Source organism: Humulus lupulus, chromosome 8, assembly GCF_963169125.1.
Source record: "Humulus lupulus chromosome 8, drHumLupu1.1, whole genome shotgun sequence".
Taxonomy (NCBI): Eukaryota; Viridiplantae; Streptophyta; class Magnoliopsida; order Rosales; family Cannabaceae; genus Humulus; species Humulus lupulus.
The window spans coordinates 33,706,238-33,719,750 of NC_084800.1; the positions used below are offsets into that span (position 1 = coordinate 33,706,238).

Here is a 13,513-nt window from a genome sequence, read left to right on the forward strand (position 1 = left end):
TATTTTACATCAACAATTTTTAGCCATTAAAATAATTAATTTGATTAAGGGCCTGGTTGGCCACGCTTTTCAAAGCCAAATTTTCACTTATTACTTTTTAAAAGCTTTTTTATATCATGGGTGAGTTTTTATCAATTTTAGGCTTTTACCTTATAAAAGCTCTTCCTAAATAAGCCACATGGAATAACTTTGGTAGAAAGTGTTTTTGAGAAGCTAAAAGCTACAAGACCATATTAGGTCGACGAGGCCTAAATGTATAAATTTTAAATTAATGAGTTAGAATATAAGTAAATAAAGAAGATAAAGTAGTAAACAAAAATTGTGGTTCTTTCATTAAAATATAATTTTGTTTAATAAAATATAATTTTATAAATATTGCTACAAAATATCTTGATATTAAATTATACTAATTACAATAAACTAAATGATATTCAACACCATAAAATGTCTTATAGCTAGCGGTGTTCATCAAACTGCTCACAATGCACCATATCGTGCCAAACTGTGCAATTTGGAACCTTGCGCAGTGCAGTTGCGAGTTGTATTTTTTCCAAACCACACGGTGTGGTGTGCGGTTTGAAATTTCATAAATACAGTTCAAACTGCACCACACTGCATTATTAGAAATACAACAATTTTTTAAAAAGTTTTCAATTTCACTATTAAATTTTAAACTTACTTTGTACTCAAAATTTGGTTCTATTATTAAACTTGAAACTATAATTGTATTGTTGAAACTTGAAACTTATGTTGTATTGTTCATGCTTAATGTTGAATTGTTTATGTTTAATTGTTACCATGAATATTTAACTTGTTGTTGCAAAATTATTTGGCGTTAGTTATAACCTAACCACACTGCATTTTGCGATGCAATTTGAAGCCATACTAAGTGCGATTGAAAAATTACTCAAACTACATCCATAGTGCAGTCTAATAAAATAGCAAAAAATTATTTTATCTAACATGGATTTTATATTAATTGTCACTTTTTACGTGACAAACAGACACGTGACATCAAAAGTACATGCTAGTGACATCAAAAATACATATTAGAACAGAAGAGAGCTTGTAATAACTAGGTGTGGCCTTCCTCGTGCTAGTTATAAAATCTACCCTTTTCTTCTTTGTAGGTGATTATTTTTGTTTGAAAGGTTTATAGCATTATAGGTTACTAATTTTTCTAAAAATATAATTTAGATCTTCAAATTTTCTAAATATGTATCATATGTATTATTTCATTTGAGAAATAGTTTATATAATAAGTAGTTGTAATAACTAGGTGTGACCTTCCTCGTGCTAGTTATAAAATCTACCCTTTTCTTCTTTGTAGGTGATTATTTTTGTTTGAAAGGTTTATAGCATTATAGGTTACTAATTTTTCTAAAAATATAATTTAGATCTTCAAATTTTCTAAATATGTATCATATGTATTATTTCATTTGAGAAATAGTTTATATAATAAGTAGTAGTAAAAATGATTTATGACACAATAAAAAAGTGATTTATAACTTAGTTAATTTTTTTTTTAACTAACTGAGTAATAAATAACTGTATCTTATGTATTTTGTTTGCTATTTTCCATCGAAATGATATATGTAATATACATTTACTAAATTTGGAGCAAAATAAAATTTTGGGACATAAGTGAGTGATACTAATTGGAAAGATTGAGGTCTCTCCTGTTATAAACCCTTGTTTTGAGTGAAGTGGGGCCCATAGCACATTCTCAGAATCTTCATCTTTAAGGAAGCTAAACCAGAGAGAGAGCGCTACGGTGGACCAATGTAATGGAACCCACCATGTAATTGTTTACACATTTTCTTGTAGCTTACCATTTGATAATGGATTATGGAAGTCAAAGCCTGCTTCTAATTGGTAAGCTATAATTTATAGCTAAGACTCAAGACAAGCTATTCCTTTTAGTCCTAATCAAACCCGTCGAGACCTCAATTCAAAACTTCTTCTTTCTTCGGCTTTGCGTTCATTTTCTTTCTCTTTAACTTTTTTCATCGATTAGTTTCTCTAGGTTTCATCTCATACTGAGAGACAAAGAAGAGACTGGAGAACTGAGGGTGATACAGAGAGATAGGGACTGGGACAAGAGCTGAATTCGAGGTTTAGAGTGAGAAAGCAGAGTTGGTCGCTCCCTAAATCTTCTTTAAAGTGAGAATTTGATTGGTTTGGGTCTTCTTTTTGAGAGAGAAATTTGAATTGGGTAGTGGGTAGAGTGTGGTTTTGTAGATTAATCAATTAAGTTCCTTATCGAATTGGGGGAAAATTCTTCAGTTTAGAGTAAGATTTGAATCTTCTGCTAATTTATGTATTTGAGGTTAAGAACCTTCAATTGGGTAGAGTGAGAATTTTGTTTAGGTTCCTAATTTTAAAGAAGATCAGAAACTTGGAGAAAGAATTCCATATATATATATATATATATATACTTTAATGTTGAGTGCGTTCTTCAAGATCTATTGGGAGTATGGCCGTGAGTTCTGTGCCTGAAGTTGCTCAAAACGTTGGTCGAATAAGGTACCCAGACATTTCCGAAGTGATGGCTAGTAGTGAGGGAGAGATTGTACAGGAACTCACAGAAAGAGTGATAGAAGATACAATATATGTTGCAGTGGGAAAAGATGTGAAAGAGAACAAATCAGTCTTGATATGGGCACTTCAGAACTCAGGAGGGAAGAAGATTTGCATACTTCATGTTCATGTGCCTGCGCAGACGATACCCCTGAGTGAGTCTGCAACTTTTATTATTAGAAATATTCATGCATACATCTGCATATACTTGAAGTCATAAAATATGTGTCGGAGAGAGATTATACTAAATGGGGAGTATAGAACTATAGATAACAACCAGGTTCGAAATACGTGTATGGTTTGTATGTTAATATTTATATTTGAACTGAAATCGAATCATTAATCATGTATTACTTGTTAGGAGTGGACTCTAGAGACTTTATTTATTGAACTATTGTTGACAACACTTGATGGTGATTTGCCTCTATAGGGGTGTGGTAGAAGTTCTGGTTTTTTGTTGTTGAATAAATAGTTATGGAAGATTTGTAAAATTTTTGAAAAAATGGGATAATTGGTTAATCCAATGGTCTGGTATTAGCTTGGGGTTTAAAGCTCGGGATGCAGTAATCTGGTTGTGATGGCCATTAACACTCTGATAGGCGGCCTTGTATTGTTCTCTCTTGCTGTCTTGTGGTCACTCTATTCTTGGTTACAGTCGACTATTAATTATTGTGACTCTTTTCTTTTTAGTGGGTACAAGGTTTCCAGCAAACTCATTGAAGGATCAGGAAGTCAGAGCATATCGTGAAATTGAAAGGCAAAAGATGCACAGGAGTCTAGATGATTACCTTTTTATTTGTGATCGAATGGGGGTAAATTATCTATTGGGTTTGTTTCATTGCATATGCATGTTGTTGTCTTTCCTTTTTGAAAGTCTCTATTTTAGAAAAATATAACTTCTAGCTCTGCCGAGAATTAAACAAGATGTAAACCTACACTTTTATTTTTCCTAGTCTTGCGACACAAAGTCAACTGAGTAAAATAATTTATATGATAATAGGTACAAGCAGAGAAGCTACATGCAGAGATGGAGTGCATTGAAAAGGGAATTGTTGACCTCATCACCAAGCACAAGATTATGAATCTTGTTATGGGAGCAGCAGCGGACAAGTACTATTCAAGGTACAGCTACATAATAACTTTTCTTATCATGTCTTTATTTTGTTTTATGCATTCCCTGTCAATTCAGTCCTTTTGTCATCCCAGATGATAAGTTCCAGCATTACTTGGGGAAAAAAGTGGACCATAGTTGAGAGTAGGAGTATACATTGTAACTAGAATGTGTCTGTTTCTTTTGGCTTGGATTTTTGTTCTATAACACAAATGTTCCATATAATTAGTTAATTGAATGGAAAAGTAATTTAGAGTAAAAATGAAAAATTGGTTGACTAATGTTGCTTTCTCTCATTAAAGGATTTGTGGCAGCTGCAGATTAGGGTATCTTATCTTAACATTATATCCAATGTATAATCACTTAATGAGAAATGCTAAGGAAACTCTATTTCAAACTCTCTTCTGTACGCTCTCATGTAAGTGCTTGACAAATGGCATTGTACAAATATTTTTTTTTTATAAATAATAAATAAAATCTACATGTCAAATGATAAGAATGAGAGAGTGGAAAAGTGAGTTTCCTTGACATTCCTCATGCGGGTTTGCATACTTTATATTGACAATTAGTTAAATTTACCCTATGCTACATTTACTTGAAGAATGTGCATGCATCTTCACTCAAAGGTTGCTTTATGTTGAAAAGGAAGGATTCAGTAATAATATTACTCAATATTGAGTTTTATTCGTTGCTGTATATATATTATTTGGTCAATATTGTAATGTAGGAAACTAGCTATTATGATTTAGTTTTAGTAACCCGTTTGTGTCTATAGTTCTCCTATAAGAAGAACCCATTTAGACCTACATTTTGTGGGCTAATAAAAGTAAATTCTACATGGTATCATTATCAGAGATAGGTTCAGAAATCTGTCCATAACCATAATCCTTTTTTTTCCTTCTGCCTAGTATTTATACTACCTACAATTGCAGGAAAATGATGGACCTGAAGTCAAAGAAAGCCATTTTTGTGTGCCAACAAGCACCTGGTTCCTGCCATATGCATTTTACTTGCAAGGGGCACCTCATCCGTACGAGGTTGGTCATCATTCAGTAGTTTCTCCACTATGGAGATGTCAGTTCAGTAAATTGTTTCAAATTCTTGTTCTGTGATTTATCAAATTGTACGGTCAATTGTTGCTAAGTAGATCTTGTTTGTCAAAAGTTAAGATTTTCACAGATTTTGATCTCCTGAGTACTAATTTTATTCATATTACAACACAGGAGAAGTAATTTAGGTGGAGCTGATATTGAGATAAGATCTTTCTCAGTGCAACCAATCCCAATCACTGAGACGGGACAATCCAACAACTTGAGATCTCAGTCTGTTAACCTGGAACAGAATTATCAAGCAACATTCACAAGTCAAGTTCAAGATCCATATCGCAGGGCAAGATCAGCAAATAATATGAGAATTGGCGGGATGTTGACAGATATTTCTTCCCTGGATGGTTCCGAAGGACTGTCAACGCCTAGGAGCAGAAAGGATGCAGAAGGAAGTGAATGGGATATTGTACCAAGGACTCCAGGTTCAGGTTATTCAACATGTTCCTCCACTCCAGTGATGGATGTAACTTTGGTTCCATTTGTGAGTAATGGAGGGAGTGACACTGGGTTGGACCTAACTGCACTTCCTCACTCGAAAGAAGCTCTTACTCATTCATCCCCTCCAAGCGTATTGGTAAGTTCCAAAACTATCATTTAAGCATGGAATTCGGATAAGGAATGAAGGGAAGCATTTTTTCTTTCGCTTGCCGCTAATTATTTGAGTATTTCCAATAATTTTTGAAACATTACATGGATGCTTGCTATCAGGATGGAAGTATAGATGAAACTCTTTATGATCATCTTGAACGAGCATTTTCTGAGGCTGAAAATGCCAAGCGGGAAGCATTTCAGGAGGCAGTTAGGCGTGGGAAAGCTGAAAAGGATGCTATTGATGCTATACGCAGGGTAAGTTTCTTACTTTCTAAGAGTTCTTTGACCTTTTCTGTTTAGTTTTTCTTTTATTATTTCAATTTTCAGATTGCTTGTTGCTTTCCCTTTATTCCCTATAAATGCTTTCTACTAGGCATTTTATTTTGGAACTTACAAGAACTGGCTAGATATTACAAACCATGTACTTTGCTATCATTTTTTTGATCCCATATCTATGACGAGAAGATAAGCAAGACCCATGTGCATTACCAATAGAAAATTTTCGTATGGTACATGTCTTATCATTTACCCAATGCTTTTATGATTGTCCATCATACAGAATCACAGATGCGGCACATTTGATATTGTCGATGTTAATAATCTTAGACCTTTCAAAATCAGTAGCTTTATGATATTGCTTGCATTTAATACTTAATAGTAATTGCATGTAATGCCTGAAAGTATGTACCTCTGAAGCATGAAAGAAAGGAAAACTCATTGGTGAATACTGGCTTTAATAGGCAAAAGCATCGGAGACCTTATATGCTGAGGAATTAAAACATAGGAAAGCAGTTGAGGAAGCAGTTGCAAAGGAGAAAGAGGAACTTGATAAAGTAAAGAACCAGCGAAATGAAGTCATGGAAGAACTTCGTGCAGCCCAAGATCAAAAATCATTAATGGAGAGCCAAATTGCAGAGTCTGATGAGATGGTAAAGAAATTGGAGGAGAAGATTATTTCAGCAGTGGAGCTATTACAGAGTTACAAAAAGGAACGAGATGAGTTGCAGATTGAGCGTAACAATGCACTGAAAGAGGCTGAGGAGCTGAGGAGAAACCAAGGAGAGGGAACAAGCACACACATTCCCCAATTCTTCTCTGAGTTCTCATTCTCAGAAATTGAGGAATCCACTAATAACTTTAATCCATCCTTGAAGATCGGAGAAGGAGGGTATGGAAGCATTTATAGGGGTCTCTTGCGTCATACGCAGGTAGCTATAAAAATGCTACACGCTCATAGCATGCAGGGCCCCACAGAATTTCAGCAGGAGGTAAGATGGTGTGATTTTAGCAGTTGAATAGTTTAATATAGACTAAATGTGCATAAGCTTATACAACTATTATTTATCTAAGAAATAATTGAAAATATTATATCAATTACTACAAGCAAATTTGTATTACATTTGGTGCATTTTAATGGATCTGTTACTTTGTAGTCTTGATCGATGACGCTTAAGAAACACATTTTATTGAGGAAATTTTGTTTACTGTTGTGCAACTGCTACACTTTTTGATGGTTTCCTAACCTAGGTAATGTTTGGACTGCCCCATCTGCTTTGTTTGATTGGATATTATGCCTACGGTAATTTAGTGTATTGCATTTATTAGCCTTTATTGTTTCTGTCTTTGAGAAATAATAAATCAATTACTGAATCTAGCACTACAATTTTAAATAGATCATATTGCAATATTATTTTGTATATGACAGCATAAGTATGGTCATCTTACTGTAATCTAAACTGTGTGAGGTGTAGAGAAATTAAGAGCCAAACACAAATGACAAATTTCTCAAATTTATTCTGCCAATTGATATCCCAATCTTATTTCACGGGATAGAACATATGAAACTGAATGTGATTATATGTTTGGTATTGACTAAAATGATTATTTTCAGGTTGATGTGTTGAGTAAGTTGAGACATCCCAATCTTGTCACACTCATTGGAGCATGCCCAGAAGCATGGGCTCTCGTATATGAATATCTCCCCAATGGAAGTCTTGAAGATCGACTTTGCTGCAAAGACAATACCTCACCATTATCATGGCAAACTCGCATAAGGATTGCTACAGAGTTGTGTTCTATCCTCATCTTTCTTCATTCCAGCAAACCTCATGGTATTGTACACGGTGATTTGAAACCAGCCAACATTCTCCTTGATGCTAACTTCATTAGCAAACTTAGTGACTTTGGAATCTGTCGTCTGTTATCTCATGGTGAAAGTTCAAGCAACAATACCACATTGTGTTGCAGAACTGATCCAAAGGGCACTTTTGCATACATGGATCCTGAGTTCCTGTCAACAGGAGAGCTTACATCAAAATCTGATGTTTATTCCTTTGGAATTATTCTATTGCGGCTGTTGACTGGAAAGTCGGCTTTGGGAATAACAAAGGAAGTACAATATGCATTGGATCATGGAAAGCTAAAAATACTCCTAGATCCTTTGGCTGGAGACTGGCCATTTGTACAGGCTGAACAGTTGGCTCGCTTGGCATTGAGGTGTTGTGAGATTAACCGAAAGGGTCGAGCAGACCTCGGATCGGATGTTTGGAGGGTACTTGAACCAATGAGGGCTTCAAGTGGTGGCTCATCATCGTTCCGGTTGGGTTCTGGAGAGCACTTTCAACCTCCTTCATATTTCATTTGTCCCATCTTCCAGGTATGAACCTCTGTTATCATCTACAAAGCTATATGATAGCACCCTATTTTTCCGATTCGGCAGTACGATCTATAGCACATTAGAGGATGGCATAGCCTTAAAGTATTTTTCATCGGTAGCACTCATCATACTCAATAGTTCCTAATTGTCATAAAATGCAAATGATTCTTGAACAATTGCAAGGAGTGGTAGTTATAGATCTGAGTCAAACACTTCATCTAGGAGTTTTGGTATATGCTCTCCCCAACTCTATTCTGTTGTGAATTTCTTGTAATGAAAAGTCATTGGATTTCCAAACATGCAGGAAGTAATGCAAGATCCGCATGTGGCAGCAGACGGCTTTACTTACGAAGCCGAGGCTTTGAGAGGATGGCTGGATAGTGGACATGACACATCTCCTATGACAAATCTTACACTGGAACACCGCAATCTTGTTCCCAACCATGCTCTTCGTTCTGCCATTCAAGAGTGGCTCCAACAACATTGATATCTTTCAACTTTTCATGTTGTTCTGTTTATGCTTGGCTTACACGTAGTTTACACACACACACTACACATACATCTATAATCACAAGTTTCTCCTATATACCACTCCTCCTTGGCCATTGTGGTTTCTCTAAGAACAATGTTGTGATGATTCTCACCCTGTCTGTATATAAAAAGATAAACTCATTTTTGCTTGTTAATCTTCTAGTCTCAGATTGGTTTTTGAAATTTATTTTAAACTGCTTCCTATTTTATTTATTTATAAAGCTTATTTGATGGCATGTCCTTAAACTTTACATATTTTGGCAAGTTGGTCTCCAAATTATTATTTTTTGGCAAATTGGTCCCCAAACTTTTTGTTTTGATGCAAATATGTTCTAGGACTAATAGTGTTAAAAATTCTATTAAACAAAAGTCATTGAATACAATTTGGTTCCTAAACTTTGTGAGTATTGGCAAATTGGTCCCCAAGCTTATTATTTTTTATATGAACATTTGATGTTAAAAATAGAAGTGAAATTTTAAGCTCTGTGTGCATCATAATATACATAAATTAAAAAATGATAATATTATTAGGCATCCCCAAAATAGATTTATTTGTAAAATTTTGACCATAGTACCACGCTCTTAATTCTTCTCTCTCTCATAACCTATCTTTCATGTTCTCTCTCTACCAAGGCGACACCACCACCACCACCACCCCACTACCTTACCTGGAAGTTCTTTTTCTCTCTCACACATTATTTCTCCTTCTATTTTCTACCCACGACCATCTCTTTGGATTGAAGCACTATGGCCATTAATACTACCATTGAAGCATCCATTGAATGAATCATCAAAATTGTATATTCTACATACAAATTTTGAGATTGTACATGATATAATTTTGTAGATCTCGAAAAAATACCGAAATTAAAAAAAAAAAATCTGAAACGGACATTTGAGTGAAAATATATGAACCTCCAAAGTTTTCGACAAATTTTAATGCAAAACATCAAAATTTTATTGAAAAAACATTGTTTTTGCTAAAAAAAATTAAGTTTTCATGATTGCATTGCAAAAATATCAAAACAGCATCGATTTTATATCGAAAAAACATCAATTTTCCATTGAAAAAAATCGTTTTGACCAAAAATCAAGTTTTTATGATTGCATCGCAAGAGTATCGAAACCATGCTTTTGTGATGCAATTATGAAAACTTGATTTTTGGCCAAAACGATGCAATATCGATGCATTACACTGAAATTTGACGAAAACTTTGGAGGTTTATATCTTTTCACTCAAATGTACATTTCAAATTATTATTTTTTAATTTTGGTACTTTTTCGAAATCTACAAAATTATATCATGTACATTCTTAAAATTTGTATGTATAATATACAATATCGGTGATTCATTCAATGGATGCTTCAATGGTGGTCTTAATGGTCATGGTGCTTCAATCCAAGGAGATGGTCGTGGGAAGGGATTAGAAAGAGAAATGATAGGGAGAAACAATGCCTGAGAGAGAAAAAGAGCTTCAACGTAACATAGTGGTGGTGGTGGTAGTGCATCCTTGGTAGAGAGAGAGAGAACCTAAAATATAGGTTATGAGAGAGAGAAGAATTAATGGCAGGGGTACTATGGTCAAAATTTTACAAAAAGACTTATTTTGGAGATGCCCAATAATATTGTCATAATTTTTAATTTATGTATATTATGATGCATAGAGCTTGAAATATTAAAACTAAACTAGAAAAATATAAAATTTAAATTAACAAACAAACTCTATGATCAATAAAGTTAACTTTTATAATTTTATGAGATCATATTTAAGATTGGAAAAATGACCATTTTGGCTCCCATGGTTTAAGTTTGTTATCAAATTTATATATTTATACTCAACAAAAACAAATTATATATTTATAATATTTTGTAAACAAATATAAAATTAATTAATAAAGTCTAAAATATAAATATATGAATGAATTTAAAGGGTGGTGTTTATTATTCTAATTTAAATAACAAAAAATTATTTTAATATTTTTGAAAACTCAAAGTAAAACTTTGTAAGGGCTTAAACTAAGATGGACAAAATTAATTTTTTTAAAAATAATATGACATAATATATTTTAGGGAAATTACCATATATACCTTTTTTTTTAGTATTTTTTTATTTTTACGGTAACTTTTTTTGCTTTTCATTTTTATACTTTCTTTTTTCTATTTTTAGGTAAAAGTTTATTATTATATTTCATTTATACGGTTTTCTCGTTAAACTGTTATTGAGCTGCTATTGCAGTTTGTAATCAATGTGGGAGTATTGAGACTAGCCATATTCACGTAATTAATTGTACAGCAGCTATATTATTTTGCATTATTACTTATTAGTTACAAGTAAAGCAACTAAAGTAGTGTGGGTGGTAAGACCGTGGCTCAGCAAACTTTCACCAGAAGAGCAATTAAGAAAAACTACATCTTAATGTTGCAGTAAAAGAATACATCTTAACAATGACTAACAACCAACATTAATTGAAAAATAAATACGAAATGTCACTCTAGTATAACTATCAGGTAGCAATAAAAAATGCTATATGATTATAGTAGAGTAGTTTAACAAAAACAGAGACACATAAAAAGTTATACAATACTAATGCAAAAACTAAAATACATGCAACAAACCAAACACCAATAAAAAAACACAAATGAAAGATTAGAAACATATAAACAAGCTCTCCAGCAACTCATGAAACTCCTTAAGCAACCCAATAAAGCAATATGTTAAGCATCTTATAAAATTTCTTAAGCAACCCGTAAAACTCCGTAAGCAACCTATAAAACAACATGTTAAGTAACTTATAAAACTACATAAGTAACTTGTTGAGCAACCCAATAAAACAATATTTTAAGTAACTTATAAAATTGCTTAAGCAACCCATAAAACTTCTTAAACAACCTATAAAACTCCTTAAACAATCTGTTAATAAGCAACTCATAAAGCAACTTGTTAAGCAACTTATAAAGTAACATGTTAAGTAACTTATAAAACTACGTAAGCAATCCATAAAACCCGTTATGAACAACCCAATAAAACAGCATGTTATGCAACTTATGAAATTGCTTAAGCAACCCGTAAAACTCCTTAAGCAACCTATAAAACTCCTTAAGTAACATGTTAAACAACTTATAAAACTCCTTAAGCAACCCATAAAACAACTTGTCAAGCAACCTATAAAGCAACTTATAAAACTACTTAAGCAACTCATAAGATTATTTAAGCAACTTGTTAAGCAACTCATAAAACTTCTCTGTTTTAGCCTCTCAAAACAGAGTTTTTTTTTTTATATAAATAATGAAAGTTATTTTATAATGAAGTGATGAGTTTCTTTTTTTTTTTCCTACATAAAGTATTTGTTTATATGTTTTTACAATTACTGTATATATAGTTTGAACTATATATATATATATATAAAAGAGCAAAATAGATGAATTTGGTATATATAATTGAACCTGGTTTAACAAATGCAGTAGAATTCATCAAGTACAATACAACCTAGTATCTAATATTTTCTATAAATATATATGACTAAAACAGTGCATAAGGCAATCATCTTTGCTTGAACCAGAAAATGATTGAAAATAAGTATAATTTGAGATTAATATATATATATATATATATCCTATAGAGTAATTAATATATAAGTGAAAAATAAGATATAGTAGCAAAGAAGCTTTCTTAGCTAAGACGTAATCTTGAAAGAAAAACTTAAATATATACATTAATGAAAGAAATTTTAAATCACCGTATAAATGAAAAAAAAACATTGTTATAGATATATTGATGAAAAAACCCCTAAATTTTATTAATTAATCTTACAATTATTTACAAAATATTATAAATATATAAATTCGGTAATGAACTTAAATCATAGGAGCTAAAATGGTAATTTTTCTTTTCTTAAATACGATATCATAAACTATAAAAGCTAACTTTATTTTTTTTTTGTTAATTTGAATTTTATATTTTTTTAGTTTAGTTTTAATTCTATTTTTAACATCAAAAGTTCAAAATATATTAAAAATAATAAATTTGGGGGACCAATTTGCCAATACAGACTAAGTTTAGGGACCAAATTTTATTTAATGCATTTTCTTTTACAGAATTATTAATAGTAGGAGTAAGGGACATATTTGCATCAAAACAAAAAGTTGGGGGACCAATTTACCAAAAAAAAAGTTGGAGACCAATTTTCCAAAACATGTAAAATTTAAGAACTTGTCATACAAATAAGCCTTATTTATAATCCTGATTTTCTTCCCCCTTTTTCATTTGGGTGTGAATAAATAAATTAGCATTACACAATTTTTTTTCGAATAATTGCTCATTTTAGACCATTTTCAATACAAGATGTAAATTTTGTATCAAATTTAGCACAAAAAATGACTTTATGCTATATTTGACCCAATATTTATAATTGTGTTATAATATACAAGATATAAATTAACACAAAAAAATCAATAATTTATTTAATATTTATTTAAAATATATAAAAATTAATATTTTTTATTATTAAATTATATACTTCAAAAATTTTGTTATTAAAAATAATAATAATAATACATTGATCATTAATTATTAATTATTTAATTATAATAATAACTCAATTATAATAATAAGTGATAATATTGGAAATAAAATGTATCGTTTATTAATGTGTCAAATAACATTACTAGAGATGCTATTATGAGTTTGTCTTTGGCTCTGAAAATCGTAACTCAGTATTAAATGCCATGCCTTTGTCAACATTAAAATATCCACGAGGAGTTATTCAAGTTAATGAGTTAGTTATTTCAAAGATAAAGGTTGAAAATTTAATAAGATTTGACCCCTTCTTTGGGTTTTAATATAGTTGGACCTTTCTCCCCCCAAAAATAAAAGTTGGGCAAGACTTTGAATAGTCTTGAGCCAACTCAATTGAACAGTGGGTGTCTTTTTCCCATGA

The 13,513-nt window shown here is 31.9% G+C and overlaps 1 protein-coding gene across 1 annotated transcript; it reads left to right on the plus strand.

Moving 5' to 3' along the window:
- The first annotated feature begins 1,853 nt into the window (after window positions 1-1,853).
- On the plus strand, window positions 1,854-8,730 carry LOC133796719 (U-box domain-containing protein 33). The gene is made up of 9 exons (XM_062234364.1): window positions 1,854-2,735; window positions 3,271-3,392; window positions 3,581-3,702; window positions 4,624-4,728; window positions 4,915-5,371; window positions 5,506-5,643; window positions 6,129-6,656; window positions 7,280-8,044; window positions 8,349-8,730. Exons 1-9 carry the CDS (start codon window positions 2,477-2,479, stop codon window positions 8,529-8,531), a joined length of 2,679 nt encoding a protein of 892 aa, XP_062090348.1. The 5' UTR covers window positions 1,854-2,476; the 3' UTR covers window positions 8,532-8,730.
- The last annotated feature ends 4,783 nt before the right edge of the window (window positions 8,731-13,513 follow it).